This window comes from Barbus barbus, assembly GCF_936440315.1.
Source record: "Barbus barbus genome assembly, chromosome: 18".
Lineage (NCBI taxonomy): Eukaryota > Metazoa > Chordata > Actinopteri > Cypriniformes > Cyprinidae > Barbus > Barbus barbus.
Genome location: NC_136746.1, coordinates 21,786,474 through 21,814,435, shown reverse-complemented (window position 1 = coordinate 21,814,435; position 27,962 = coordinate 21,786,474). Strand labels below are relative to the sequence as shown.

At 36.4% G+C, this 27,962-nt stretch overlaps 1 protein-coding gene across 2 annotated transcripts; it reads right to left on the bottom strand.

Annotated features, from left to right (window-relative positions):
- Positions 1–279: 279 nt before the first annotated feature.
- On the bottom strand, positions 280–27,311 carry LOC306884272 (threonine aspartase 1-like). Of its 2 annotated transcripts, none has more exons than XM_079440010.1 (14): positions 27,091–27,311; positions 26,528–26,727; positions 25,551–25,618; positions 24,797–24,865; positions 22,279–22,399; positions 21,708–21,792; positions 20,585–20,664; positions 19,044–19,135; positions 13,391–13,564; positions 12,194–12,272; positions 8,846–8,956; positions 6,727–6,834; positions 5,754–5,827; positions 280–2,230 (listed from the first exon to the last, which is right to left on the bottom strand). In XM_079440010.1, exons 2-14 carry the CDS (start codon positions 26,655–26,657, stop codon positions 2,138–2,140), a joined length of 1,284 nt encoding a protein of 427 aa, XP_079296136.1. In that variant the 5' UTR covers positions 26,658–26,727; positions 27,091–27,311; the 3' UTR covers positions 280–2,137. The 2 variants fall into 2 exon arrangements, with proteins under 2 accessions (XP_079296136.1, XP_079296137.1); XM_079440011.1 differs by having other exon boundaries at positions 286–2,647.
- Between the last annotated feature and the right edge of the window lie 651 nt (positions 27,312–27,962).

The window sequence follows — 27,962 nt, the reverse complement described above, 5'->3', positions numbered from 1 at the left end:
TCCCACAAAATATCAGTTAAGCTTGTGTTTATTTACTGAAATTGCAAGAAAAGCCTGGACATGTAATCGGTTTTCACATGACAGCCTCAATAATAGGGTGACCTATTTTACTTTGAATACAAAAAGTATTTTTTTATGCTATTGATATGACTGGAGCCCTCATTCATGAGACTGTAAAAATATTAGCACATGAAGTTATGCACAAAGAAATGAATATGACTAAGTAAAAGGAAGTGAAAAGAGAGAGTCAATGAATGAATGAATGAATCAGTCAGCACTTAACTACAACTGCACACCATTTCTCATTTTTATTGAACATTACAATAGCAAGAGGTTAGTACAACCTGCTGTTTGAAAAGTTCACAGACATTTCATTAATAAATGAAGGGTCATTTAAAACTAAAATAAGCATATATATCTTACATTTTTATAGTACTGCAAGAGTTTTAACTAAAGAAAGAGTCTTAAACTGCAAAACACTCAATGTAATAACCTTCAACCTATTTGAATCAGTGTAATTTATAAATACATTTTAGAGATCCTCTCATTTTTCTGCCATTATAAAATACACCTAAAATATATTTTGTATTTTCAAAGATGGACTAACAGTCATTTTTTTAGCTTGCTTTTTGGGGTCTCATCTGAGCACTACACATGGCATTAGAAAACACACAAAGCTGTTCACCTGTTAATACAGCTCAACCACAGAAGTGCACGATGCAGCTTTCAAACAAGGTCAAGTGAACTCGCAGTACGCAAAAGAAATGCATACTCGGATTACGCAACATGCGCCATATTCTTAGTACACTCATGAGCAGTGCAGTTAGTCAAAGTAGTGCACTTAGTAAGACGCTGGGCAAAAGTGCATGTGCATCTAGTCTCAGAAGAAGATTTTTCTGAGATCCTATTGCCATCAAATGTGGTGAAAGTGTAACAACCACAAATCAACTTATTTTCAAGTGCATATCATTAGATTTGAGAATAGTCCCACTCTTTAAAGGTATAGTTCACCTAAAAATTACTCACCCTCACGTCATTCCATTCTGCACAAACTTTTTGCATGAAAAACAAAAGGAGGAAAAGTCACCCTTTTTCATGAGATTTTAAAAAATGTGGACTGAATCTTTTAAGCTATAAAGTGGACATAAAAGCACCAAAGTATCATGTGACTCAGAACATAGAGCATAAGTCATATCTACCATTTTTTTTATGATACTTTGGTTCTTTTTAATTGTTTTAAAGCTTACTATATGGAAAAGAATGGCCAGGATACAGTTTGGAATGACATGAGAGTGAGTAAATGACAAAATCTCATTCTTGGGTGAACTATTAATCCAACTGAACTGTTGTTACATAGCTTTAAAAAGTCAAATGAAAAGGCAATTCTTGTAATTTCAAAAAGGATTTTATCCTGTATGCCACGTTGTGTACACATTTGCAATTAACCAGACTCACATCAAGCACACGTGTCAAAAATCTCCACTCAGAGCTTTTTTTAGAAGTCCCTAAACTAAACTTCTGCACAAAACAAGCATCTTGGCTATATATAAAAACATAAAAGTAATATTAAACGTCAAGTAAGCAAAAATCCAATAAGCCGTTTACATCAATGGCCACCCTGTTTCAACAACCCTTAGCTTATTTACAATGATAAGGACGGTGCATATTGTTTCAAAGAGGAATAGAAATGGAGCATCAAGTCTTATCCAGCACATACTAGAAGCTGAGTTTCTTGGAAGCCCACTAAAACCAGAGCAGTACACTAGACCCGAAGTGCACTTGGCATGTCCTTTTCTTAGCAGATGCCTTAGACAAATTACCCTGCTAACCCTGCCCCCCCGCCAACCGCTCTCAAGTGACAGTAAATCAGATGACACTGTCTATGCTATGCTTATGAACGGAGAGCAAAAGTAGTATGGTAGGTTTTTTATAAAAGACTGAATAAATAAAATTGGGAATCATTGTGAATAATCGTGTTTATATCTGTGCAAGAAAGAAAAAGATGGAAGAAAAGACATATTGCAACCTTTTTGTCCCTTTCTGATTGTGTCCTACAATGACACAACATCAAGCTCTTGCTTTAAAGATTCCGGCGCTGGCATATTGCTGCAGAAATAGAAGATGATTTCACACAGCTTCAGTCACTCACGGTCCCGAGTCGACAAACTCCACCTTCGATTGCCAGTGACTGTCCGGCCACCGCCCCTGGAGGAAGTCTGGATATGTGAGTCTGGCAAACAGAGAGAGAAACAGAGTGTTTACAGGGTCAAGAATGAGTGTGGCGGGAAAGCACACAGCTGTTGGATGTGGGAGTGAGGTGTCCTCTTTGCAATCAAAGGCAGCTGCCGCCCGCCTCTGGTGCGTGCCCTGGTTGTGTTCTCTGACAGGCTATGATAACTCCCCTCAGGGAGTCAGAAGCAGACAGCTCCCTGCCCATGTGTGAGGAGAATGAAAGCGCTGGTATCATCCCAGAGTGCCCCAGGCCACCTGTCGCTAACATTGGTCCATTACAAGAGGACACGCATACGGTAAAAGTCAGTGGAAAACTGTGACCTCTCTCAGCACATCGGTGTGTGTCAGTTATCGTAGTGATCCATATCTCACTCCCACAGTCTCGTGACTTCCCAGCACAGGCTCAGGCAGATTACTGGCAAGGTAGGAAACAAAAATTCAAAACTAAATCAAATAAATAACAGAACCCCACACAAACACAAGCAAAAATCTATTCTGTGAAAAGACATAAGCAATCCACCAAAATAAATAAATAATGCAATTTAAAAATAAGTGTAAATATAAATAAAATATAAGGTTCAATGATTTCTGCAATGTGGAAAACACAGACACCATGGAATCCAGTAATAAAAATGGAATTTAAAGCATAATGCAGAATTTGGCAAATTTTGGATGAAGAAATCGAGGAAAAACAAACAAACAGGGATTTCAGACTGGTTTCAGCTACCCCATGGAACGCTGTTTCAATGTTGTTTCCATTCACAGTTTTCCTTGGTAACACTTTATTTTAAAGTGGCCTTGTTTACATTTATTCACTTCATTTAGCTGACGCTTTTATCCAAAGCGACTTACAATTGCTATATATGTCAGAGGTCGCACGCCTCTGGAGCAACTAGGGGTTAAGTGTCTTGCTCAGGGACACATTGGTGTCTCACAGTGGATTCGAACCCGGGTCTCTCACACCAAAGGCATCTGTCTTATCCACTGCGCCATCACAACCACGCCTTGTTACATATGTTACTTGGACTTACTATTATAATAACAATAAATTATGCATAATTACAGGAAAGTAACCCTAATCCTAACCATTTAGTAAGTATATGTATTACTTGATATTACTCAGTACTTAAATGTATAATTACATTGTAGCAAGGACACCTTAAAATAAAGTGTAACCTTTTCCTTTATATGTGCTGATCACATCGCATAATTATTACATGGCCCCAATATTCTGGACTGTAGAGTTCGGCAGTTTTTGCATCGACGTTAACATTTTTTTGTGTAATAAATTTACATTCAGATTCTGAAAGCTCAAAACATTCATGTATTCCACCGCAAAGGGTGGTTGTGACAGGGAGTTGCTAATGTGTTCTGAATGGTTTTTAGCAATATACTATGTGGTTACCAGGGTGCTTTGGGTGGTTGCTTATTGGTCCAAGTCTCCATGATATTGTGGTCCTCAACTATATGGTTCAGGTCTCCCCACCAATAGAAGTCTACAGGAATTTTTTTTTAGCAGTCTAAATATAATTCACAGTGGTTTAAAAAAAAAAGTAATAAGAATTCATAATTAAAATAAATATTATACATAAAATAAAATACAAAATAAAAACTGAAACAATTCACAGTGGCTTAAAAAAGTAATTTGAATGAAAAAATAAATAAAATAAAATGGAAATCCTGTTCATGCTACATAACGGTGACGGTGGAATTATTGTATTGTCAGTTTAACATATCTTGAAAAAGGAAATGTAAATTCACCTCTAATCATAAATCCTAAATCGGACTGATTCTTCTAAATGACAAGAGTTTTAAAGTTGAACACGTTTCAATCTACTCAATGGTGTTTTATCTAAAATGGTTCACATGTGGTTGGGATTACCACTGCTGGAAATAATTACGAAGTCTTAACGCAACCTGGAGATTAGACGCAATTCTGTGTGGCAAACCAGAGAAACTGACTGAGATGGACATCAAGATGCAGCCAAATATTTAAGCAGTTCTATATAATCAGAAAACTGCTTTGTTTGGGAGACCAAAAATATGCCATTCAAATTCTCTCTCAATTGCCATGTAAAAAAAATGTGTGTATGATGTGTTAAAGAGCTGAAAACCAGAATGTTCAAACCAGAAGTGGGGCCGCAGTGCAAAAACAGATCTATGACAATGACCATGCTTCAGCTGTGGTTTTCATATACTATTTCGCTCTCAACCACAATGTGTCATCTCTCGTTTCGAGAGGATAAGTGGAAAAATAGAAAAGTGAGCAGTGACACCGATTAGTCAACAACCAGAGCAGGAAGCAGAGGACATGAGAAGACTAGTTGCTCTCCAGATCCATGTGGATTTGGGAATTGCGCTGGAAGGTTTGAAATCTTGCCATCCCATTGCTCCAGTAGAAAAAAAACCATGTAATCCACATTCCAGGCTATCTATTGGATAACATGTTTGTCAGTGCACCAAACAAAGAGGCTCATCCGTGTCCTAAGTGTGCACAGTTTCATGGCCACAAATATCCTGTATACATAGCAATAATTTTATGCTGTGCAAAGTTTAACTTGACTGAAGGTTTTGGATCAGATGGAAATCTTACAATTAGACTGCAATTTTTTTATTTATTTAAGTATTAAAAATAAAATAAAAAAACTTAAATTGAATTAAATTTTAAATTAAATTAAATTAATGACCCAACAATGGTGCAAACAGATTTACAAACAGAACAGGTTTAGAAGTTCTGGAGCTAAATAGGCTTGCTAGTGTAAGAAATTCATCAATGCCAGGCATGAAAGCCAAAGAGCTTGAAGCAACAGAGAGCCTCTGCTGACAATAGATCCTGGATAAAGCATACACTGGCTCCTGCAAGAACTGACTAGAGCCCCTGTTCAGAACACAAACCCAACAAAAGACTATTCTAAAACGGGTCAATGCACACTTCCAGACATGCTCTGAGCTACTAGCGTGAATACAAACGGTTAAAACGGCACACACTCCAAGAGCTACAGACTGTGTTCTCGCTGAGCTGCCAGTCAGTTCTGGGATTTCATCTCATCAGACACACACACATACACAGCGGCACAATGTATACAGGAATGAGAGGAATGTTTCTGGAATGGTACAGGAATGAGTTGGTGTCTTTTTGCTGCAAGGAGTCATCAGAAGAAAGACCCGTCACCATCCAGCAGCACTGTTCATTCTGAACAGCTTCATTTTCTAAGTAACTGCTACCCATTATATATCAGAGACGACTGGACTGAGTATACTAAAAATATAAAAAGTATATTAGTGGGCATTTGCTGTGTTCTTCCACTGCCCACTTCTTGTGCATAAGGACTTTTTTAATACTTCAATAATAATTTTGAGTAACAATATGAACATACATTAAAAGTGATGACTGTAAAGGCAAGCACTGCTATTACTATTGCTCACACATAAACAAACCCTTTACCCTAAAGGTGTGCTCACAAAAAATGGTCCATTGTCAATAGTGTAGTGATGAAGAGTTCTGATGTAGAAATTCTTACCCTGGCTTTACTGTCCTGGGCAGACATGTATCCCACACACATGCTCTCTGTAGTATGGCTCCATAGAAATTCCACTGTGAATAAAAGAGAAACGAATGAAATACTATATTTGTGTCATTTATATACTCGTATCTGGAAAACCACTATTCTAAAAATCTATTTGAAACTCCAAAGGGATCCCCAAAGGGGTGAATTAGCCTTCTGAGTTGGCCTGCAAATTGAAGTCAAGATTGAACAATTGATCAACACAACGGACAAAGACTGATATTGAAAAGTACATTTCATATCTGTCTCAAATGTGTTCTTCCATTGAGTGTCGGCCATAATCATAACAATTCCTTTATTCTCTGAGGCCAGACCACACTTTGAGACCTGTTTGTGAATGCAGGGAGCTGCCATGTTTATCCCTGAATGTTTAAACAAAGACGCCTGGAAAAACAGTCAGCATCTTTAGACAAGAATGTGAGGGAGGCATCAGAAGAAAGAATGGGGGGGGGGGGGGGGGGGTATTATGAATGGCTTTCAGGGAATCTTCAGTGACCCAGATGTTCCTCAAAAATCTTCCGTAACTGCATTTTTGTCATGATGTTATAAAAACAACCCTTTAAATATTACATATAAATTAAAAAATAATAATAATTAATACTTTTGTATTACTTACATTTATATAAATTATAAATTAGATTATTTATCATAATTTGAGGTAATAAATTTGAGGTCTTTAAAATTAATTAATACTGTTATTCAGCAAGGATGCATTAAATTGATCAAAAGTGACAGTAAAGACCTAAAATTATTCATCAAAGAATCCTGAAAACACACTAAACAGAACCGTTTTTGACACTGACAAATGTTTTTGACATTGAGATAGGAAATGTTTCAAATCAGCATATTAAGATATTCAAATGATTTCTAAAGGATCATGTGACATATATATTGGATTAAAGCTGAGGCAGGACAGAGCAGCACGTACCCAGCAGAGCCTGGATGTCTTCAGAGCGCTGGGCTTCTCCACATGTGCAGCACCTCAGAACGATCACCCCACCCAGAACACAGTCCTCGCCAGCCAGGAACGGCGAACCTTAAACACAAACAAGCCACCTGCATTTCAACCATGACCCTCTTTCCACTACAATCAGTCTATTTAGATGTGAAGTAGAAATGAAAGCACATTGGAGGCATCTACGAAAATCCAGGGATTCAGTCAATGATTTATTAGTTATGCTCTGTTCTGAGAAGTTAATGAAATGAGCGGAAAAGCAGTACATTTCCGTACTTTCCCCTGCCAACCTAAACGACTGAAAACAATTATTCTTTCCAAAGCATTTGTTTTATTAACCAAATGTGAAAAATTGGGAGCAGAGCCACTTCTCACTCTTTAATAGGTTAATGATGGAATGAGTTATTTCTGTAACCCCTCACGGAGCCCTGATAAAGGGACTCTGTTGAGAAATGCATACTTTTCCAAAGAGGAAAAAACAAAAAAGGTTTTGAGCTGCAAAACGGGCTTCAAGCCCATTCAAATGATTACATCTCAAAACCAAAGGAGTGCTGGACGCAGCCTAGGTTTGAAGCACTCAAGCATAACATCAATCCACAGGAGGGAAGAGTTCAAATTTCACCTCATATAGGTGCTCGGTTTATTGATTTTGCACATCATGTCGTCTTCAGCTTCTTTACACAGAACACAGCTCTTTTTATGACACCTCTCAATTAAAACCCTTCAATGAAAACCTGGACGGCCTTCACACAGAACACATCTTAACACCACACTTCAAAAGACATCTTTAAATGGATCTTTATCCAACATTCCATTAAAAAGCCTTTTATTCTTTTCTTCTATTTCATCCCAACAGTTTGATCAAGTTTATTACACACCTTTCAGAAACACTTGTTTCTGATTGGTTAGTCACAGCATCCTGCAGTCAAATAGTGTAGCAGTATAAACATAGTGGCACTCCACAGTCTCTTTCTTCTCACATAATAAAAGAATTTAAAATTAGATCAATTAGATCTTTTCCATATTAATCAGAGACAGCAATACATGTTGATCATCAACAGATTCTATTTTTGGATTGGTTTCCATTTCTGTGAACTTGCAACTGACAGCTTAATGATAACCTCATGTACGTCTGTGCACAATATTTAAGTTAGAGTTCGAATATGATTTTGAGTGACTTCAATAGCCGACTATAGGATCATTTACATTAGATATTTAAACAAAGAACTGTGAAACAAAGATTTTATCAGTCACTTGGTATTCTGAATAATGTTAAAACATTTTAAATTTCATTCCATTTTGTTGTAAGTGTGAGACAGTGATGCACTTGCAGAGAGAGACTCCACCCACACGCTCTTCTGATTGGCTATGACTTATGAATGATTTTGATTTGTCACCACTGACAAAGAATTGCTTGTCACTGGAATCTCATCGCATCGTGTTTAGTTAGTAAATGGTGCAAGATCCCTCCAAGACCTGTTTGCAACAGTGCAGATTGTACATAATACTTTATTTTCTCATGAATTAATTTCTTAATTATAATAAAATATTCCACTGTTTTCTTTTGGATATTTATGTCGATTATTGCATCTCCCGCAGTTGTGGATTTCCGTGCAACAAAACTATAAAGGTCACAGGCCAAAACCAGCAAATATTCCCACATGTATTTTGTGTGCTACATTCAATAAGAAATCCAAGCGGTCACACGATTTCACAAGGCCAGAAACGAGCGAAGCTTCTGAACATGAAAGCAAGCGACATCTTCAAATGCCCTGTCAACAGAGTATTTATGGCAACTGAAAATAACTGTGGCCAGAGAAATATGATTTAACCAAAAACTTGTGGAGCCCATTCAAAAGAATGTTATTGATCCCCAAATCCAAACAAATAGAAAAAACGTTGTGGCTGCTGAATTTCTGTAGCGCTCATTTCCAGTCAAGCAAGTTGTTAATGATTTTGTTGTTCAGTTTTAGCTCAGAGCTGCTCTTACTCATACATACTGTGGTAAAGTGACACTAGCTTGCCCAAAGAGAGAGAGAAACATGAAAACAGAGTGACAGGGAGGGAAAGACAACCTCTGAGAGTCACTCACTGATGAATTTGTTTTGCATAGCCTCCAATAGGGCCTGGTGTGCGTTTTCAGCCTGCATGGCAGTAGAGCACTCTCTGGCTAACATGGTGCGAATCAGATGCTCTCCAGAACCTGCAATAGTACAGAGAAGACAAATGTTTAATAATCAGCATTTAGTTATTTGACAAAAAACAACATATTGCATAATCTGATTTATTTGTCCAAAAGCACTGAGATGTTTCACTGTTTGCATCACTCTGTTTGTCTGTGTTTATGGTGTTTCAGAAAATGTTACTGTCGTACTGAATTGCAACTGACGTGTATTTGCATATTAAATGGCAAGTGCTGTTTCTGCATTTGCATTTGAAATTGAGATTGATCTTCCAATCACAACAATGTGAAAGTCTCTGTCACTTTTGATCAATTTAATGCATCCTTGCAGAATAAAAGTATTAATTTATTTTAAAAAAAAGTCTTACTAACACCGAACCTTTGAATGGTATTGTATAAATTTACAATTAAGTTTATGAATCAATCATGAACAATTCATTAAAACAAACCACTCTCAAGAGTCACCTGCTGTAACAAAAAAAGAGAGTTAAGAATAAACCAATTCCTATAAGACTGGTTTTGATATAACAATCTAAAAGACAGACAGACAGACAGATAGATAGATATAGTTAATCTCACTGTCAAGAAACTTAAGACCGTCACAGTCATTTCCCTTTCAAAGGCGAATGTGTACAGCAGCCAGTTTTCAAAAGGGAGTGTAAAGAAATGCCTTGAACACAAAACGTCTGGCAACCACTCAAGCCTAAGAAACCATAAAGCCTAAAGAAAATAGCCATGTTGTTTCTGTAAACACAAATGCGGGCCTCATAAAATATCAGGTAACTACAACAAAACTATGTGCAGGGTTTGTTGCCATGACAATTAGATGCTAATTTCTTTTCTGTTCTTCTTTTTTTGTTATTTTAACAAAAGAACGAACAAACGACTGGCTCCACCGTTGGCTCACTATTTTCAAGTTACCGTAAACCCTCGCGTTCTCTCTGGAGAAATGGACGTTACTGGCAACAATACCACAAGTTAACAGTTAATTTAACAAGCAAACAGCGCCATGATAGTGCAAACTCAATTTCCAGTGGAAAGTAAATAAAACACAACAAGCCAGAGATGGCATGAAACGGGCAAACGTAGCGAAAGGGATCAACACCGACTCGCCTTTCGCCCTCAGCGAAACCGCAGCGAGCGCTGCAGAGACTAACAGGGTTGACCTGAGAGAAAGCGAGCTCTTTGTGTCAGTTTGAAGCCAGAATGATTGTTTTTCTCCTCCTTTTGATAGGAACGCCTTTTAAGTTGGGAAATGAAAAGCAGGTGCACCGCTGGAGCGCACACTCGAACAGCCTGTCCTCACCGCCATGCGTTTTCAATTTTGAGGAGGATGAAAGAGAAATGCATGCTGAAATGGCCATGGGGGGAGAAGGTGATAAAATGTGTGATTCTGCTTTTGTTTTTGGAATGGCGGACGATCAAAAACAAAGAGGCACAAAATAGAATGTGATTATAAAGTAAAAATGTCAACAGGGAGCACACATAAAATAGCGCTCGTAATATTTCAGACCTGTTGAATCAGGCAATAGTGTATATCTCACAAAACCTGTCAAGAACATGTCTGTGTAATATTTCCCATCAAAATCAAGAACATTTTTGAAAAATTGTAATTGTCTTTTTTTTTTGGTTTTCATCCAAAAATTTTAAATTATATTTTTATGAAAACCAAAGCCAAAAAAAATGACAATTACAATTAGGCAGCAAAAGACTGAGCAAAGTCTCTTAAAAAGTATGTGAGACCAACATCAGCGCCAACTTTTTTTCTTTTAACCAGGGGAAATCATACATGCTGCACCCCTGTGCAACATGCCAAACTTGAATGAATCCCAGTCTCTCTTCAATGGGCCAGGTGTGTGTTCACTGCAGGGCTCAGGCCAGGCCAAAGGTGCTTTCACACAAGGGTGCCGCAGGACAAAGGATGAAGAAAAAAAAAAGAAATATGGCCTTCATCAAAGTGTAGTACTCTTTGGAAGTTGTGTAAGTGATTATGGCACGGGGAAGCATATTAACAGAGGCTACAGTTTGACAATTCAAAGCCAAGCAGAGTTTTTTTACAAGGTGTCTGGTTGTTAAAAGCAACGTAGTTCCTTGTGAAATATTATAATAAAGTTACAGGTGCAGTTACGCTGAAAAAGTTCTTGTACCATGTCGTGGTGGTTAACAAAGTAAGTGCAAATTTACTGCACAGAATAGGGGAGATGGAATAAATTAAATGTTTAATAATACATTGCACTCACCATGGCCATATCAGGTATGTGCACATGTAATTCAATCCCTTACTGCCCCATCAAAATAAGAGACAGCTATGGAATAATACAATTTTACACCTAATTATTTAAAATATTCATTACTGTTCAAAAGCTTGGGGTCAGAATGATCGTTTTTACGGAAGCAAGTCTCTTATGTTCACTAAGGCTGAATTAAAAAAAAAAACAGCAAAAACATCCATAATATTATTACAATATAAAACAACTTCAATCCATTTTCATATATTTTAAAACGTAATCCTGCCCAATTAGCAAAGAAGTTAAAGCATGTCTGAGCAAATATTGCCATTAGTTGCTAAAAGGATATTCAAATCCAAAAATCGTATACTGTGCGCACATCAAAAGAAGTGACGTGTTGTGATGCAACATATAAACCCAAACACAGATTTCTTCTTTACTTTAATCTTGACTTGAAGAGAATACCTCCTTTAGTATTCAAACACAATTGTCTCGTTCTCTTCCATGTCTAGCCATGAACAAAAATCTCTTATTTCATGATTGCTTTAAGAAATGCTTTATGGCACAATGGACATGCGTGCCTGCATGTGTTGTATGAAGATGTGAATCATGTCTGTGGCCTATTGGCTTGGGCACAGAGAATGTAAGAGAGAAAATCTCGTTTTATTCATGTGACAGAAAGCATTAGTTTAAAACATGAAGAGCAAGGCCTTGGGCCCCGCTCACGGCAAGAATAACAAGTAAAGCAGAAAATCTCTCTTTTTGCTCTTGAAATATGTCCCTACTAAGCAATTGGCTAATGGCATTAAGATGTTGGAGGAAAGGATTGACATCTACATTAGGGCCAAAGAAAGGAGATCAATTTTAAAATTTTCAAGTTACAAATTAGCTATATTCATCAGGACTGAATTTGTGCACAAATTTCTTAAACAATGGCCCATTAATGGCTGACTGAACCTGTGCAAAACCTGTCAAAAAGCAGTAAATGTACAGTGATGTCACACTAATATGACTCCGGTGTTTTTGATACCTGAGGTACTCACAGCTGTAGAATAAAGGCTGACATCACGGGCGTTTTCAGCCCAGCAGCCACAACCATAGTGAGCAGCCTGAGACAGAAACATTTGAAGAAAAATGTTTAATAAGAGTATCTCTGCTGCAGCAAATAAAAAACATGTATGATTATGCATCTAACCCATTTATAAAGCACTTATTACTTAGTGCAAATGTTTGCAACATATAATACTGGGTAACACTTTATTTTAAGGACCAATTCTCACTATTTACTAGTTGATTTATTAGTATGCATATTACTAGCATATTGGCTGTTTATTAGTACCTAAAAAGCACATATTGATGCCTTATCCTGCACATTACCATATTTTAGATCCCGTTATCCTACTCCATCCCTAAACTTAACAACTACCTTACGAACTATTAATAAGCAGCCAGTTAGGAGTTTGTTCAGGGAAAACTCTTAGTTAATAGCGAATATGTGTTCCCTATTCTAAAGTGTTACCCAATACAGTTTAAAAGTCTGGGGTAAGATTTTTTTTTCAGCAAAGATGCACTAAATTAATCAAAGGTTGCACTAAAGATTTTTACATGGTTACAAAAACTTTTTTAAATAAATGCAGCTCTTTTGAACTTTCTATATCTCAAAGAATCCTAAAAACTAATTATGGTATTATTCCACCAAAATATTAAGCAGCACAACTGTTTTTAACACTGATAATAATAAGAAATGTTTCTTGAGCACCCAATCAGCATATTAGAATATAAAAGTTATTTTAAATTGTAATAATATTTTACAATTTCACAGCTTACATTACTAATTATTAGTAATTACTAAGATTTTCACTACACGTTTGATCAAATAAATGCAACCTTGAGCATAAAAGATTTCTCTCAAAAATTTACAAAAAATCTTACAGACCCCAACCTTTGAACAGTAGTGTAATAATCCATTGTTAATTTGAAAATTTGTTGTGCTAAACATTTTTGCTCAGTGAATAGGCCTTAATTATGAAAATCAAAGTATGCTATAATACCAATGAACATTACTAATGGTAATTACAATTATAACAATATAGTAGTATTAATAAATATGAATTATTACTATTAACAGATTTTTCTCAAATCACTACATCACTGACATGCTTATTTATTTAATGTATAGCATGATTAAATATAATATGCTCAGACTTAGGATCAAATTCAAGGTCACCTGTCCCACCCGACCCGGGTGTTTCATGGCCAGGCCTCCGCTGGAAACCGCAGCCGCCACATTCCCTTCCCTATCCACCACGACCGCACCAACCGTGTCCAGACAGGCCGAGTTATTCTCCTCACCTTCCACCATGATGTCTCCTACTGGCTCCAAGCAGCCAAAATCATTCTCCTATGCACAAAATAGCCAATTGATTAGAATTTCCTATCGTGCAGATAGAAATTAAACAGCACTTTTCTGCAGTCTAACATCCTGAGATCATTTACACAGTGAAATCAAAAATAAATGTAAGTGTCAATGTATCTTCATGCTAAACCGTGGGCCAAAAAAGTGGAACAAAGAGGCTGTGGTTACTGGCAAGAGCAAAAAAGGCACATTTCCAAAGCCCAGAATAATACTAGACTGAAACACATTGAACATTGCTTTTTCTTTTCTATGAAGTTGGCTTTTAGACCCAGGTGGCTACCATATCCAAACTTGAACTTTCTGACAAACCTGGGAACTGTAATACATGTCGCTATCTAACTTGAGCAAATAAAGTCCAATTACATATCAGCATCTGAAAAAGGATCCTCGTGCTCTCATTTATAATGAGTAAAGTGGTCATTTTAAAAGGACTGTTTTCATTTGCTGATTGCTGTGTACTTTGGAAAGAGCGTTGATGTGGACTGAAAGACTCGTAGAACTGTTTGACAAATTGGCCGTTCTTGAGAAACTGCGGAAGGGGACAGGATGACTTAGAATTTATTATTCCATCTTCCCATGAACAGAGTGTCATTACTGGGCCATGGATCTTAAGACCTCGGCTGATTATTATATGCAATAACTTTCTAAAATATGAGCGAACGGGCAAAAACAGACCATTATTATTAATGATCTCACCATCAGTGATAAATCTGACAAAATCAACTCCAATACAACATCTGCTCACAGAGCTTTCAAAAGAGGAGCATCAATTTTCCTCTTTTATGGGTAGCTGTTTATATAACCTTCATGTCTTAAAAATGATTCTGCTTTGTCTCTATTTTGATGTGTCATGAAAGCAAGTTGGTAAATCTTCAACTGACTTGAGAGAAGTTGAAATATTTCCATCTTTGTCATCTTTTTCTGTAAAACAGAAAAATAAACGATCAGACTATCCATACTTTTGGACCAATGAATTCCCAGTTGCTCACAATTAATGGCTTTTTTTTTTATCTCCATTTCATCAAGACTTTTCAGGCAGATTTTCATGTCATGCTATTATTTAAAATAATTTTTAACAATACTTCGTATTGACAGTAGATATTAAGACTTAAGGCAATAAATTCCATGACATTTCCAAGTCTGAAAACATGGGCGGCACTAGGGCTGGGTTTCCGGGGCATGTGCCCTGAATAGATTTAGTTAAGCCCCAAATGTTTTTTAAGCACCTTGTCTTTCACCCCAAGTTCATGAATGGCCATTTGTGGTTTTTGCAGACATAAACCTCGTCATGAACCTTGCAAACTTCTGCAAATCCAGTAATTACTTTTCTTCTCAAAAGCCCTCATCGTGTGAACTTCAACACAAAATTCTAAGATTCCCTAATATTCCCAAGTTTCCCAAGACTGTGGGAAAAACCTTCAATGCTAAAGTTATGTTTCTACAAAGCACGAGTGCACCCACCCACATAACAGAAATTACATCTTAGTTCTGCAAAGCACTTTAAATGCATTAAAAATGAGCGAGAACCCATAGGCCCCAGGCTATCCATGCAATACAAATGCATTTCATCCCCAGTAAAACAATAAATATGGCACTTATGAAATCAAACAAACCACAGGCCACTTGAGAGGAGACTGGGGGATGTGTTGTTATCTTAATGACCATTTAATGCATAGCTCTGGAAAAAAGTCTTTACTGAACTGAACTAAGAAAGACCATGTGGCATCACAGAGGCACAGATCATTCATGCAGACAGAGCCAACAGCAATCACTTACTTCAAACCGATGCTATCTTTAAAACAAACCGTACAAGGTTCGAACACCGAACATGAATACCGCAAACACCAAAACAAGTTAGACTGCAACGTATTTGTCTTTCTTGTCGAATAACATTTTCGCCCACATTTTCAGACACTGTAATTTGCAACTAATGACCCTGGAGTGACCCACGTTTCGCTTTCTCATCGGGACCACACAAGCGACGCATCGTGGACGGATCTGCACTGGAACCCATTTTCCCTCAACACCTGCGTTCCATGTGTACCTGTCAAATCGCTTCCTTGAAAATCTACCAAAAAAGTAGGAGAGATGCTAACATGTTCAAGCACATTACAGGAAATAATTCGGTGAAATAACTTCAAGATGTGGGCGCGGGAGATCGGGCGGCAGAGTGAAGGTGGTGCTGAAGTACCATGGTCTCAACAAGTCACATTGACGATTGTCTTAAGGCCACAATCACCCATCACCCAATATATTTTATATATATATATATATATATATATATATATATTAGGGCCGGGACTCGATTAAAAAAATTAATCTAATTAATTACAGGCTTTGTAATTAATTAATCGAAATTAATCGCATTTTAATCGCATATAAATATTTGACCTGAGAACAGTGAGAAGTAAGTTTTTTTTATATGGATTTTTAAATTTCCCATCCACAGGGCCAACCAAAGCGGTCTCATCAGCTTCTTTGTCCATGTTCACTGTGGTTTGTTTTTGTCTGTTTCTCAATATGCGTTCTTCAGCGATCTTGCGTCCTTGTGTTCTCGTTAACCGTCGAAGTTCAGTTCCAATTCTCAAGAACGCAAGTACAGAGGATGCATGAAAGTGCCCGGATATGTTCTTGAAACTGAGGATGCATCGAGTGCAGACTTGAGAGAATCGAGCCGTTAGAAATCCCAGAAAACGCTGTGGGTGGCCGGTGTACGGAAGCCTGTAAGCTTTAAAGTCGCTCTCACAAATACTTAACGGCTCTTCAAGTTGAAAGTAAACATTTATCGTTTTGTTTTGGTTAATTTTAATAAAGTTATAAGACCCGGAGAAAGTCTGCATTTTTATTGGCATATTAAAATGAATCTTAACAGTAAAACATATAACGCTGTAAAATAAAACAATACAATTATATGAAAGTAATATCTATAATAGTATGAAATGTTTTAATAAGTTATGATATGACATTTTGTAATATTTATTGTTCCTTGGCCGTTTCTTATGCTGAGACTATGTGGTCAGTTAAGCAGGAATGCAGTAAGTTACATCTCAATTCTCATAAGTGTGCGTTCTGTGTTCTCGCGTCCTTCCGAGTTCTTCCAAGTAAGCTTGCCAAGACTAGGGCTGGGTATCCTTCAAAAAATTTCGATATCGATACCGATACCTTGAGTTCGATACCGGTTCCTGAACGGTACTTTTTTCGATACCAATTTTATAAAATCAGTTTTAATAAGATTACATTATCTGAAAAAACTATTTTTTTTTAGCTTGTTGATATTTATACAGACTCAAAGTCTCATCTCCTGAGCCACTGCACAAAGGAACAAAATATATCCAACACAATAAATAATTTTAATAAAGTTCAAATAGTCTTCAGTTTACACATCTGTTAGGCTACGTTTACATTAGTGCATGTTCATTTTAAAACACATAGCTCAGACAGAATCATCATTTCTAGGTTGTTAAAGACTTCAAGAAATGTAAAACCTTCATCCACTTTCATAAGTGGGTGTTTTCTTTTCTTTCACCATATGTTTTATTGTTATTAAATTCTGGTGTAGTATGTCTAATTATTTGAATGCATAAAAACAACTTAGTTTATTTAAATTTATTCTTAAAATAGCCTTATGAAATGTTTTATTTTTCCTCAGAAATTCTGTGCTCTGTATCTGGTTTTCAAATGAAGACATAAAACATTAATTTAATTTCTCTTTAAATTACTGAAAATCAAAGTTTATTTATTTTGGCAAACAAAGGGAGGTTACTATTAAAATTAAAACATGGAATAACTGTTGTGTGATCATTACAAAAAAAAAAAAAAGTTTTAATAATTTTAATAGTAGCATATTAGCAGTATGTACTGTCTGCTGAACAATATTAATACCGTTAATATTAAAACCGAACTTTTATTTTGACGGGTTGCCTGGAATACCTTTACAGTTCTGTGTGTATATGAGATGAGTTAGTTTTACTCGAATCAAACGGTAAAATGCTCATGAAGTGACTTTCAGAGCAGGTCTGGAGATGTTGTTCATGTCCTCATTTAGAGAGGCGGCAGACGCTGAAATGACCGCGAACGTCACTCGAGCTTCAGTCTGTGTATAATAAACAAACCGCGCGATTTAAAGAGCTGACTGCTCCGTGCGCTTTCGAAACGCTCTCGCGGAGGTCAAACACTGATCAATCTGCACGTCGCCGTTTCTAGTCAAACACAGCTAGTGATGCAGGCTTATTGGCTCACTGATGTGATGAGATTAACCCCTTAGGTATCGGAATTTGGTACCGAACGACAAGACGTTTTTCGATACTCGGTGGTATCGAGGCAATTCGGTCGGTGCCTAAAAAGTATCGAACTCGATACCCAGCCCTAGCCAAGACCGGTCTCCACGAACGCAAGTCCGTTCTGACGCTAGTTGGTGCTCCAGTATAATCGGTCCGCCGAAACTCATCCAGTGAGAAACGTTCCGCGGTGCAAAAATAAGTGCGATTAAAATGCGTTAAAAAAAATTAACGCGTTATTTTTGTGTAATTAATTAATCTAAATTAACGCGTTAAAGTCCCGGCCCTAATATATATATATATATATATATATATATATATATATGACTTGACATAAAATAAACATAAACTGAAGTGAAAATAAAATTTTAAAAAATTATTTCAGTAGCTGAATGGAAACATTTCTCAAGTTTAACTAAATAACTAACTAAACCTAATATAAAAATTAATTTACCAAAAAACATTTTTTACTATAAAAACCTACTAAAAATCACAAACACAAAAAAATACAAAAACTAAATAAAATTAAAAAAAATTAAATGATGCATTTGAAACAGCCCCAAATTAAATGCCCCAAGTTGATCTTTTAATATCTATCTGGTGAAATTATGCTTTTCAGGTCAGTGACAAGAAGCTACAAAAGACCATCAGAGAACTGTGTCACCCAAGTCAAATTCCTTGTGTGCAGTGCCATGTCAGCAGTGCAGTAAGTATGCGTATGTGTGTTTCCTGTGATTGTGAGTAATTGAGGTCTCCACACCCCCCTTCAAGGTCGTTATTACCCGACGGGTTTCCTCCTCTGGGTATATGTGGTGGTTTTGAATTAGAGGACTGAACAGATGCAGATCCTGTTATCAGTTGAGTAATAATGTCAGAGCAAATGCCTCTGCTGCACTGTGTTTAGACCTAATTAAATGTGTTGAACTGAATGGGAGGGTGGAAACCTATAGATCATGGAGCCTTTATAGGAGAAACTCACATATTTAGCTGTCTTTTTTTAATCAGGGAGAACGCCTCTGCCAAAATTCAACACCATATCCTGAATCTTAAAGTATTTCCTTTTATTAAAAAAACATCAGAATATTTTGACGGAAAAGTCAAACTGGATAGCCCCGCCCATACTGAAATCTCATTGGTGCTCTCCACATAATTAAATATCAAATATGTACAACAGTGACTTCACTCACATGTCCACACGATTGTCTTTTCCTCTTCGTCTCAACCTGCTCTGCCAGCTCCATCTTCCTCTTGTTCCTCTTGTAGCCTGACAAACTGAACTCTGTAAAGTGTTGAAAAAGGTGACAGTCAATAACAGATATTAGTCTACTGCCTATTCAAAAAACTGTGTGCGCGCGCCAGGACCCACTAAATGCTGACAACTGCTTTGCTTCTGTGGCCTTATTGCTTTGATTATTGGTATTATTCTTCATGATAACAAGGGTGTAGCAAGGGTGTGTGTTTGGCAGGGGAGCCTTTATTCACATAATAAATCAGTCTGTTGGTGGAAATGTGGTTTAAATCCTCAAAGTCTCCCTAAATAATGGGACATGTGTTGGAGTGAGGTCATGGTTTTGGCATCAGATCATTTCCAACACGGTCAACACACACTCTATCTCAGTCTGACACACACACTGGGAGTCGGCATGGAGCCCTCTATTAAAGTATAGAAGCCATTGTTTACCAAGCGCTGCATTCCACTCCTGTGAAAATCTCTTAATCAAAGAAATGAATCAATGAAATAGGCACAATTAAGTCATTTTGCTGAATTTAACGGAACACAATTAGAGCTGGTAAAAATAACACTCGAGTCAATGACTTAAAAATACTCCAGCAGATGAGATTACATGCCTTCTTGCCAATCATTATTCAAAGAAATTATTACGTGCCACTGTCAAGACTTACATCTGAGATAAAAAAAAAGGCAGTGGTTTTGGTAAGAGCCTTAACATAGAAAGCTTTCAAGCTATTCCTCATCTAGTATATTTCAATCAAACCTGTGTTAAAGGACAATAAGAACTAGATGTTCATTCCTTGAAGGAAATACAAGCGCTTGTAATAAATTGCTGCATCAGAGCTACATTGTCACTGTCACTGAGAATTAGTGGGTGTCTTTTTTTCAGTCGGCTACACTTAATAAACATGTGGCTATATGGTTAAATATATAAAAGGAAGACAAACGATCATAATTCAGTATGCAAACTAGTGTTTGAAAGAAGACAAATCACATTTCAGCATTCACATTACATCAATGCTGCCAGTAACAATTTCTATGCTGAACAATTACAACAATAACAGACTTAATAAACTATAATCTTATACTTTCAAGTCTAAACTGAACACAAAACCAAAACAGATAGACACACATAATGCTATAATTCAGCCTTAATAAAATGCAGAATTGTGATGCTTAACATTAAGTAATTCAGTTACCACAAGCTCTTCTATTAAAGGAACCTGGAGTGACTGAAGGGCATCTTGTTGCTCACACAAGACCTTTCATTTCACTTTAAAACCGCTTTAAAAGAGAAATTTACTAAAAATGTATGAATCTGGTAATAATCTCCCGTTTTCCCTAATAATGTGAAATGATGGATTTCTTTTACCAGTATCCAATATCCAAAGATGTGTTCTGCTCTTTATTAATGCACATAAATGTAATTTTTTTTAAATGCTGCATTCAAGGACACAGCAGCAGCTGAAAGAGGATTCTGGGTGGTCTGATACTCACTGGTGGTCATCTTCTCTGTAGGGCATGCTGGGATACCATGGCTCATGGCCCACTGTTCTGCTCCTTTGCCCACTAAAAAACTGACAAAGTAAAGATGTGATTTATTTGGAAGAAAAACTTCATCACAGTTCAAAGCTTTGTATTATCTTGAATGTTTCCTACCTTCATTTCGAACAGTATACACATATTGTATACCTATATAAAAAATATTTATTTCTTTAAAATAAATTATTATATTATGATATTAAAGACTTTTACAGTGTTACAAAATTCTATTTCAAATAAATGCTGTTATTTTGAACTTTCTATTCATCAAATTACCCTGAAAAAAATGCAATCACAGATTCTACAAAAATATTAAGCACCATTTTGAACAGTGCTACTAATTAGAAATCAGCATGTTAGAATGATTTCTGAAGGCTCATTTGACACTGAAAAATTGTGTGACGGCTGCTAAAGATTCAGCTTTGCCATCCCATGAATAAAATAAGGGCTGCAAAACGATTAATTGCATTCAAAATAAAAGTTTATGTTTACATACTACATGCATGTACTGTGTATATTTATAATGTATATATAAATACACTCACATACTGTATATGTACTTTTTAAATAGTTGTATGTACATATACATTTATACTTGTAATATTTAGAATTTATATCATATATAAATCTAAATATTTTATGTATAAATCTAACATATTTTGCCTTAATATGTACATGTCTGTGTGTGTATTTATATATACACATACAAAACTTACAGTACACACATACATGTACTGTATGTAAACAAACTTTTTTTGAATGTGATTAAACGTGATATTAAGCCCTAAATAAAATGCATTTTAAAATACATACAAATGGAAAATAATTATTTTAAATGCTGTCTTGGCGTGAATCAATGTGACATGAGTACATTTTTTGGACCACTTTATCTATAGAAAATGTCTTATTCTATGAATGTTACATTACGTTCATGTAAAATAGAGTATTCGGTGTATACTGCAATTGATATGCTGATGTTACTTGTTTTACAAATGTATTTCCCCTTAGGCAAGTATGTCAGTCCATCTATATGTCTAAACTGATAGCCAGAAAGCCAACATCAGAGAGCTTGGCTCACCAGGGAGGGATCCTGCCAGCTGATAGCTTCCCCTTCTGAGTTTCACTTAATAGTCTTCTGGCTACCAGCACCGGGTTCTTGATTCCTGATAGAATGAGCAGCATTAGTATCGCTTTCACTCAAGACAGCTTTAAATATGGTAAAAGAAACCATTTGGCTTTCTCATGCGTGTCTATTGAAGAAAAATGCAGTTCATTGGAGTTCACTGCACCAAAAAAGCATTCTAAAACAACACTGCATTAATATCAATGTGAAACCAGATGATATTTTATGTAGATGAGCAGAATATTTCAAGACATTGCATGTTAAATTGTGTTTTGCTTGTTTTAACAGAATCAATCCTGTTTTGTGCTTGTTTCAAATGTTAAAAAGTACCACATATGCCACAGATCAAGGCCAAAAGCATAACTAAAGTATTTATAATATATACAATTACCATCTAAAGTTAAAAAAAAAAAACTGTTGATGGAAATTCTGATGTACAAAATTCATTTAGCCACATTCCAATAAAAAGTTTGACACGTGATAAAAAGCTCCAACCAACCTTGCCAATGTTTCTAAAACCACTCACCACTCAAGGCTCCTACAGCTCCATAGTTTAAGGACTTCCCATCCATGATGCTGGCATCACATTCAATCTCACCAGAGAGGTTTAGGTTGGAACCAGTACCCGCATTGGTGAACGGGGAGTCCTGTAAATAAGCATCAACCTTGACATTTTAATGCCAGGAAACACTGAAAAACATGAGTAAAAATGTAGTGTAGACTTTCTGTGTAGTCAAAGATCTTAGTCAGAGTAGACTACATATTGAATTTTATGCAGTTGAAAACAAGGCTATGAGGTATAGACTTTAGGGAATGCAAGAGTTTCTTCAGCTGATAAATTGGCATGTTCTTAAACACAACAACATCAGCATTATTATTGTTAACTAAAACTAAAAAAGTTAATTAACTGAAATAAGGCTGAAATAAATTGTACAATAATTAGCGCTGTCAAACGATTAATCGCAATTAATTGCATCCAAAATAAAAGTTTTTGTTTACATAATGTGTATGTATACTGTGTATATTTATTATGCATATATAAATACACACACATGCATGTATATATTTAAGAAAAATATATAATGTTTATATTTTAAATATATTTATTAATTATATATTTTATTATAAATATATACATGTAAATATTTTCAAAAATATACAGTGGGTACGGAAAGTATTCAGACCCCCTTAAATTTTTCACTCTTTGTTATATTGCAGCCATTTGCTAAAATCATTTAAGTTCATTTTTTTCCTCATTAATGTACACACAGCACCCCATATTGACAGAAAAACACAGAATTGTTGACATTTTTGAAGATTTATTAAAAAAGAAAAACTGAAATATCACATGGTCCTAAGTATTCAGACCCTTTGCTGTGACACTCATATATTTAACTCAGGTGCTGTCCATTTCTTCGGATCATCCTTGAGATGGTTCTACACCTTCATATGAGTCCAGTTGTGTTTGATTATACTGACTGGACTTAATTAGGAAAGCCACACGCCTGTCTATATAAGAACTTACAGCTCACAGTGCATGTCAGAGCAAATGAGAATCATGAGGTCAAAGGAACTGCCTGAAGAGACAGAATTGTGGCAAGGCACAGATCTGGCCAAGGTTACAAAAAACATTCTGCTGCACTTAAGGTTCCTAAGAGCACAGTGGTATCCATAATCCTTAAATGGATGACGTTTGGGACGACCAGAACCCTTCCTAGAGCTGGCCGTCCGGTCAAACTGAGCTATCGGGGGAGAAGAGCCTTGGTGAGAGAGGTAAAGAAGAACCCAAAGATCACTGTGGCTGAGCTCCAGAGATGCAGTCGGGAGATGGGAGAAAGTTGTAGAAAGTCAACCATCACTGCAGCCCTCCACCAGTCGGGGCTTTATGGCAGAGTGGCCCGACGGAAGCCTCTCCTCAGTGCAAGACACAAAAAAACACCTGAAGGACCACAAGATGGTGAGAAATAAGGTTCTCTGGTCTGATGAGACCAAGATAGAACTTTTTGGCCTTAATTCTAAGCGGTATGTGTGGAGAAAACCAGGCACTGCTCATCACCTGTCCAATACAGTCCCAACAGTGAAGCATGGTGGTGGCAGCATCATGCTGTGGGGTTGTTTTTCAGTTGCAGGGACAGAACGACTGGTTGCAATCGAGGGAAAGATGAATGCGGCCAAGTACAGGGATATCCGAAGGAGTGGCTTCACAACAACTCTGTGACTGTTCTTGAATGGCCCAGCCAGAGCCCTGATTTAAACCCAATTGAGCATCTCTGGAGAGACCTAAAAATGGCTGTCCACCAACTTTTACCATCCAACCTGACAGAACTGGAGAGGATCTGCAAGGAGAAATGGCAGAGGATCCCCAAATCCAGGTGTGAAAAACTTGTTGCATCTTTCCCAAAAAGACTCATGGCTGTATTAGATCAAAAGGGTGCTTCTATTAAATACTGAGCAAAGGGTCTGAATACTTAGGACCATGTGATATTTCAGTTTTTCTTTTTTAATAAATCTGCAAAAATGTCAACATTTCTGTGTTTTTCTGTCAATATGGGGTGCTGTGTGTACATTAATGAGGAAAAAAAAATGAACTTAAATGATTTTAGCAAATGGCTGCAATATAACAAAGAGTGAAAAATTTAAGGGGGTCTGAATACTTTCCGTACCCACTGTATGTTGTATGTTTGTGTCTTTATAAATACATAATAAATATGCACAGTACACACATATATTATGTAAACAAAAACTTTTATTTTGGATGCGATTAATCGTTTGACAGCACTAATAATATTAAAAACGTACATTTAAAACTTAAATTAAAATTAGAATTTTTTGACAACTGAAATAGTTTAAGCTGATGTAGTAAAACCCAAATGAAAATAAAGCTAATTCAAAATATGATAAATATTTTTTTTGTAGATTGTTGAATTTGACTTTCATGCCATCCCATTAATATCTGAAATGTTCACTCTTATGTTTTCCATTTATTTTTTCTGAGTCTCTATTCAGTCCTAATGAGTTGGTGTGTTGTTGTGATCCACCATCACCTCTAGCTCTATAAGAGCTGCTGTCACAGCCTCCAGCGCCAGTCCTCCAGCTCTAAGCCTGTCCACAGCCTGAAACACATTAAATCACAACTGATGACAGCAACTCCACGTCTACCAATTCATAAAACCAACTCAATGTGCATTCAGTGTGTATTTTGTTCTACTTAGGATTCAGGATCTTTCTGCAGAAAGGATTGCACTAAACTAATATATACAAAACATAGAAATGTGATAATCCAATACAAAGAGCTTAAAAAGAAAATAAAGCTGCAGTGTTTTCCACTTGACAAGCTTCAAGCAGAGAGCATGGAACAGTATATTAAGCCGGGCAGCAGCTTGGGCCACTGCTGGTGTCATGTTATCAACACATAACTCAAATTCCCTGGCACAGGTGTTTTACTCGAGCCTGATCCCTTCTTTTCATCCTTTACACTGCACTTTGGACGGGGAAAAGCATTGCACTGCAGCTTGCCAAACTATGCATTACTGTTAGCTCCAAGCATCTATTACAATTTAGTTTGCATATCTTAGATTTTGTATATTGGCAATATAAGATTCTGCAAAAAAAAGTATCCATCTTTGTATTAAAAGCGTTACACAATCCATATCAGAAAATCATGCAAACTGAGCTGGGAATGAAAACTGATTAAATCATTGAATTGACGTCTTGTCGACCTCTGGCAGAGCTATCGAAAGGTTACAGTTCACAGCAGAAGAATCTTAAGTTTTGAATGAAGTATCACATGCAACTCACTCTCTGGCACGCTCTCTTGCACACATGTTTGTATTCCTTGGCTTTGGATTCTGAATGATACCCTGCCCCTGAGGAGGTAAAAATCATCAAAAAAAAAAACAGTTTAACAGTCTGTAGTTTTGCTTGTATTATGAGTTTTTTTTTATAAGCTATTTTCTTACAAATAAAGTTAATTTTATAAACAAAGTCTTTATGATCCATTCATTTCCACCTTAAGCATAAAAAAGCAGTTATTTAGAAATTTATTTAGAAAACTTCATGTCATTCCAAACCCATTTATTTTTCCGTTATTTTCAATACAATGACGGTTCATAGTGACCATCTGTCAAGCTGTAGAATGCACAAAAACACTAGAAAAAGTTCCATACACATAGTCCATCCATAGACTTATATTTCAGGTCTTCAATAGCTATATGATAGGCTGATATTTAAGACCGTTATTGATGGGTCAAATCTCATTCATCAGGATTTTTGTCATTAATGTCAAAGGTCACGGATTCTCAAGTATGTTGTAACTAGATGTGGCATTCTGTTTTGAATATCTGAATGGAGAATGACATTCGAGAGCTGCAGCGGATGAGAAAATTATCAGTGAATAAGAACTTAAATTACAGGCTTTTGAATGGTTTCAGAAGACTTGGAATGCAGTGCACATGTCTTATGGACTTCTTTTATCGTACATATACAATGTTTTTGGTTCCTTTCAACGCTTGACAGATGTGGCCATTACATGCTTTTTTTTATAATCTGTACGTTTATATCCCAGTAATAACACACTGGTTTGAAATGACATGAATTTGATTTTTAAGTGACCTATTCCTTTTAGGAAATCTCTACATCTAAATCAGGAATCAATCAACAAGCCTAAATTAGACCATTACTCATTCAACATGTAACTGTGCCAAAACACAAGTTTATGCAGTTTTTGAACAATGGAGAAGCATTTTTACATAATTTCCAAAGGGACACGCATTCACCTGCATGCACCAGCACAAAACCCATAGTTTTGCCGTCATGACAGGAGACGGGGCTGTTCAGCGTAGACCCTGAATTGTTTAGTGGAGACACTGTCTCCTTGCAATCTGTCGAGTTTTCTAGATTTTCCATGACCCGTATTCAGTGTAGCCTGCATTTTGACCCATCATTCACTCATAACTCCAAAACACTTCTCCAAGTCCTGAAACCCAAGAAAGACAGAGAGTGAGTTATCATACCTTCAGAATTCAACTCACACATAAAGGCAATTCTATTATATCTAACTCAATTGGTAGTAATAATGACATACACATTTTGACAATCACAACAATGACTTGTATTTCAATGCATCCCTTTAAATCTTTCTTCATCTCTTCTGACTGTTATTTTGAAAAGTAATACTCTGATCAGAAAAATGCTTTCAGGAACATAATTATTAGCCAGGCAACTAACTGTTTGCTCAAAAATTCATATTAAATTCCCTTAATGCTCTTTTTATATGCATAAACCACTGACAAATTCAGTCCTACAAAACAGATGAAAGAATAAAGATTGCCAAACTCACTCTCGTGAAGACTTCAGGTGCAGACGGAAGAAGCGCGTGCATCTCCACAATCATACGCACGGCTCAGCATCTCTACTTATAAAACACTGACACAGATTGCACTAAATTATGAGTATAGTTGTGTGTCTGCTGCATGATTGTGATATGATGCGATGGTAAGCGGCGCATATGCTCGCGTCACACCAAAACACTTCCTGGTTCAGTTGCACATGTGACCGTGTGACCCGAGCAGCGGCCCCCAGCGGCAGATCCATGCACTGCGTTTATCATTATTATAATTTTTTTTTTAAAGGGACAATAGTTTTTACACAGACAATAAAGGTCATTTTTTTCACATAGGAGTTACTTAAGATCATACTAATTACTATGAGTATGAAAAATAATGTAAAATAATGCATAACATACAGAACAGTATATGTAACATAGTAGTAATATAGCATACAAAATAAACAAATACTGAAACAGTATGAATTGGCATCAAGAATATAGCGCAGTATATAATCTCCAAAATATCAGAACATGCGTTACATTACAAAGATTAAGATATGAAAAAAGTGCATTCCTTTACAATGCCCAACAGGCTACTTCAAGAAAACAGCACATAGGCTACAACACAATCATATCATAATTTGACATAATATGTTTAATCAGAGAATTATCTCAAACAACTATATTGCTGCTCCAACTGTCTTCCAGTATTACTGACACTGTATTTTGAGTGTTGTCACTCAAATCTTTATAATCTTAATATCAAATATACTGTATATTATGTACATATGTATAAACATATTTTTTTTAAATATCTTGCCTATGATGTCAATAGATTGATAGCAATTGTTATATATGTTGTTATATATATATATATGTTATAT

Excerpts from the sequence above, each read along its gene's own strand:
- LOC306884272 (XM_079440010.1), bottom strand. The coding sequence starts at position 26,657 with ATGGAAAATCTAGAAAACTCGACAGATTGCAAGGAGACAGTGTCTCCA. Across the intron at positions 22,400-24,796 it reads CAGCTCTTATAGAGCTAGAG|GACTCCCCGTTCACCAATGC; the intron begins GTGATGGTGGAT and ends GCTTATTTACAG. Across the intron at positions 12,273-13,390 it reads ACCCGGGTCGGGTGGGACAG|GCTGCTCACTATGGTTGTGG; the intron begins GTGACCTTGAAT and ends TTTCTGTCTCAG.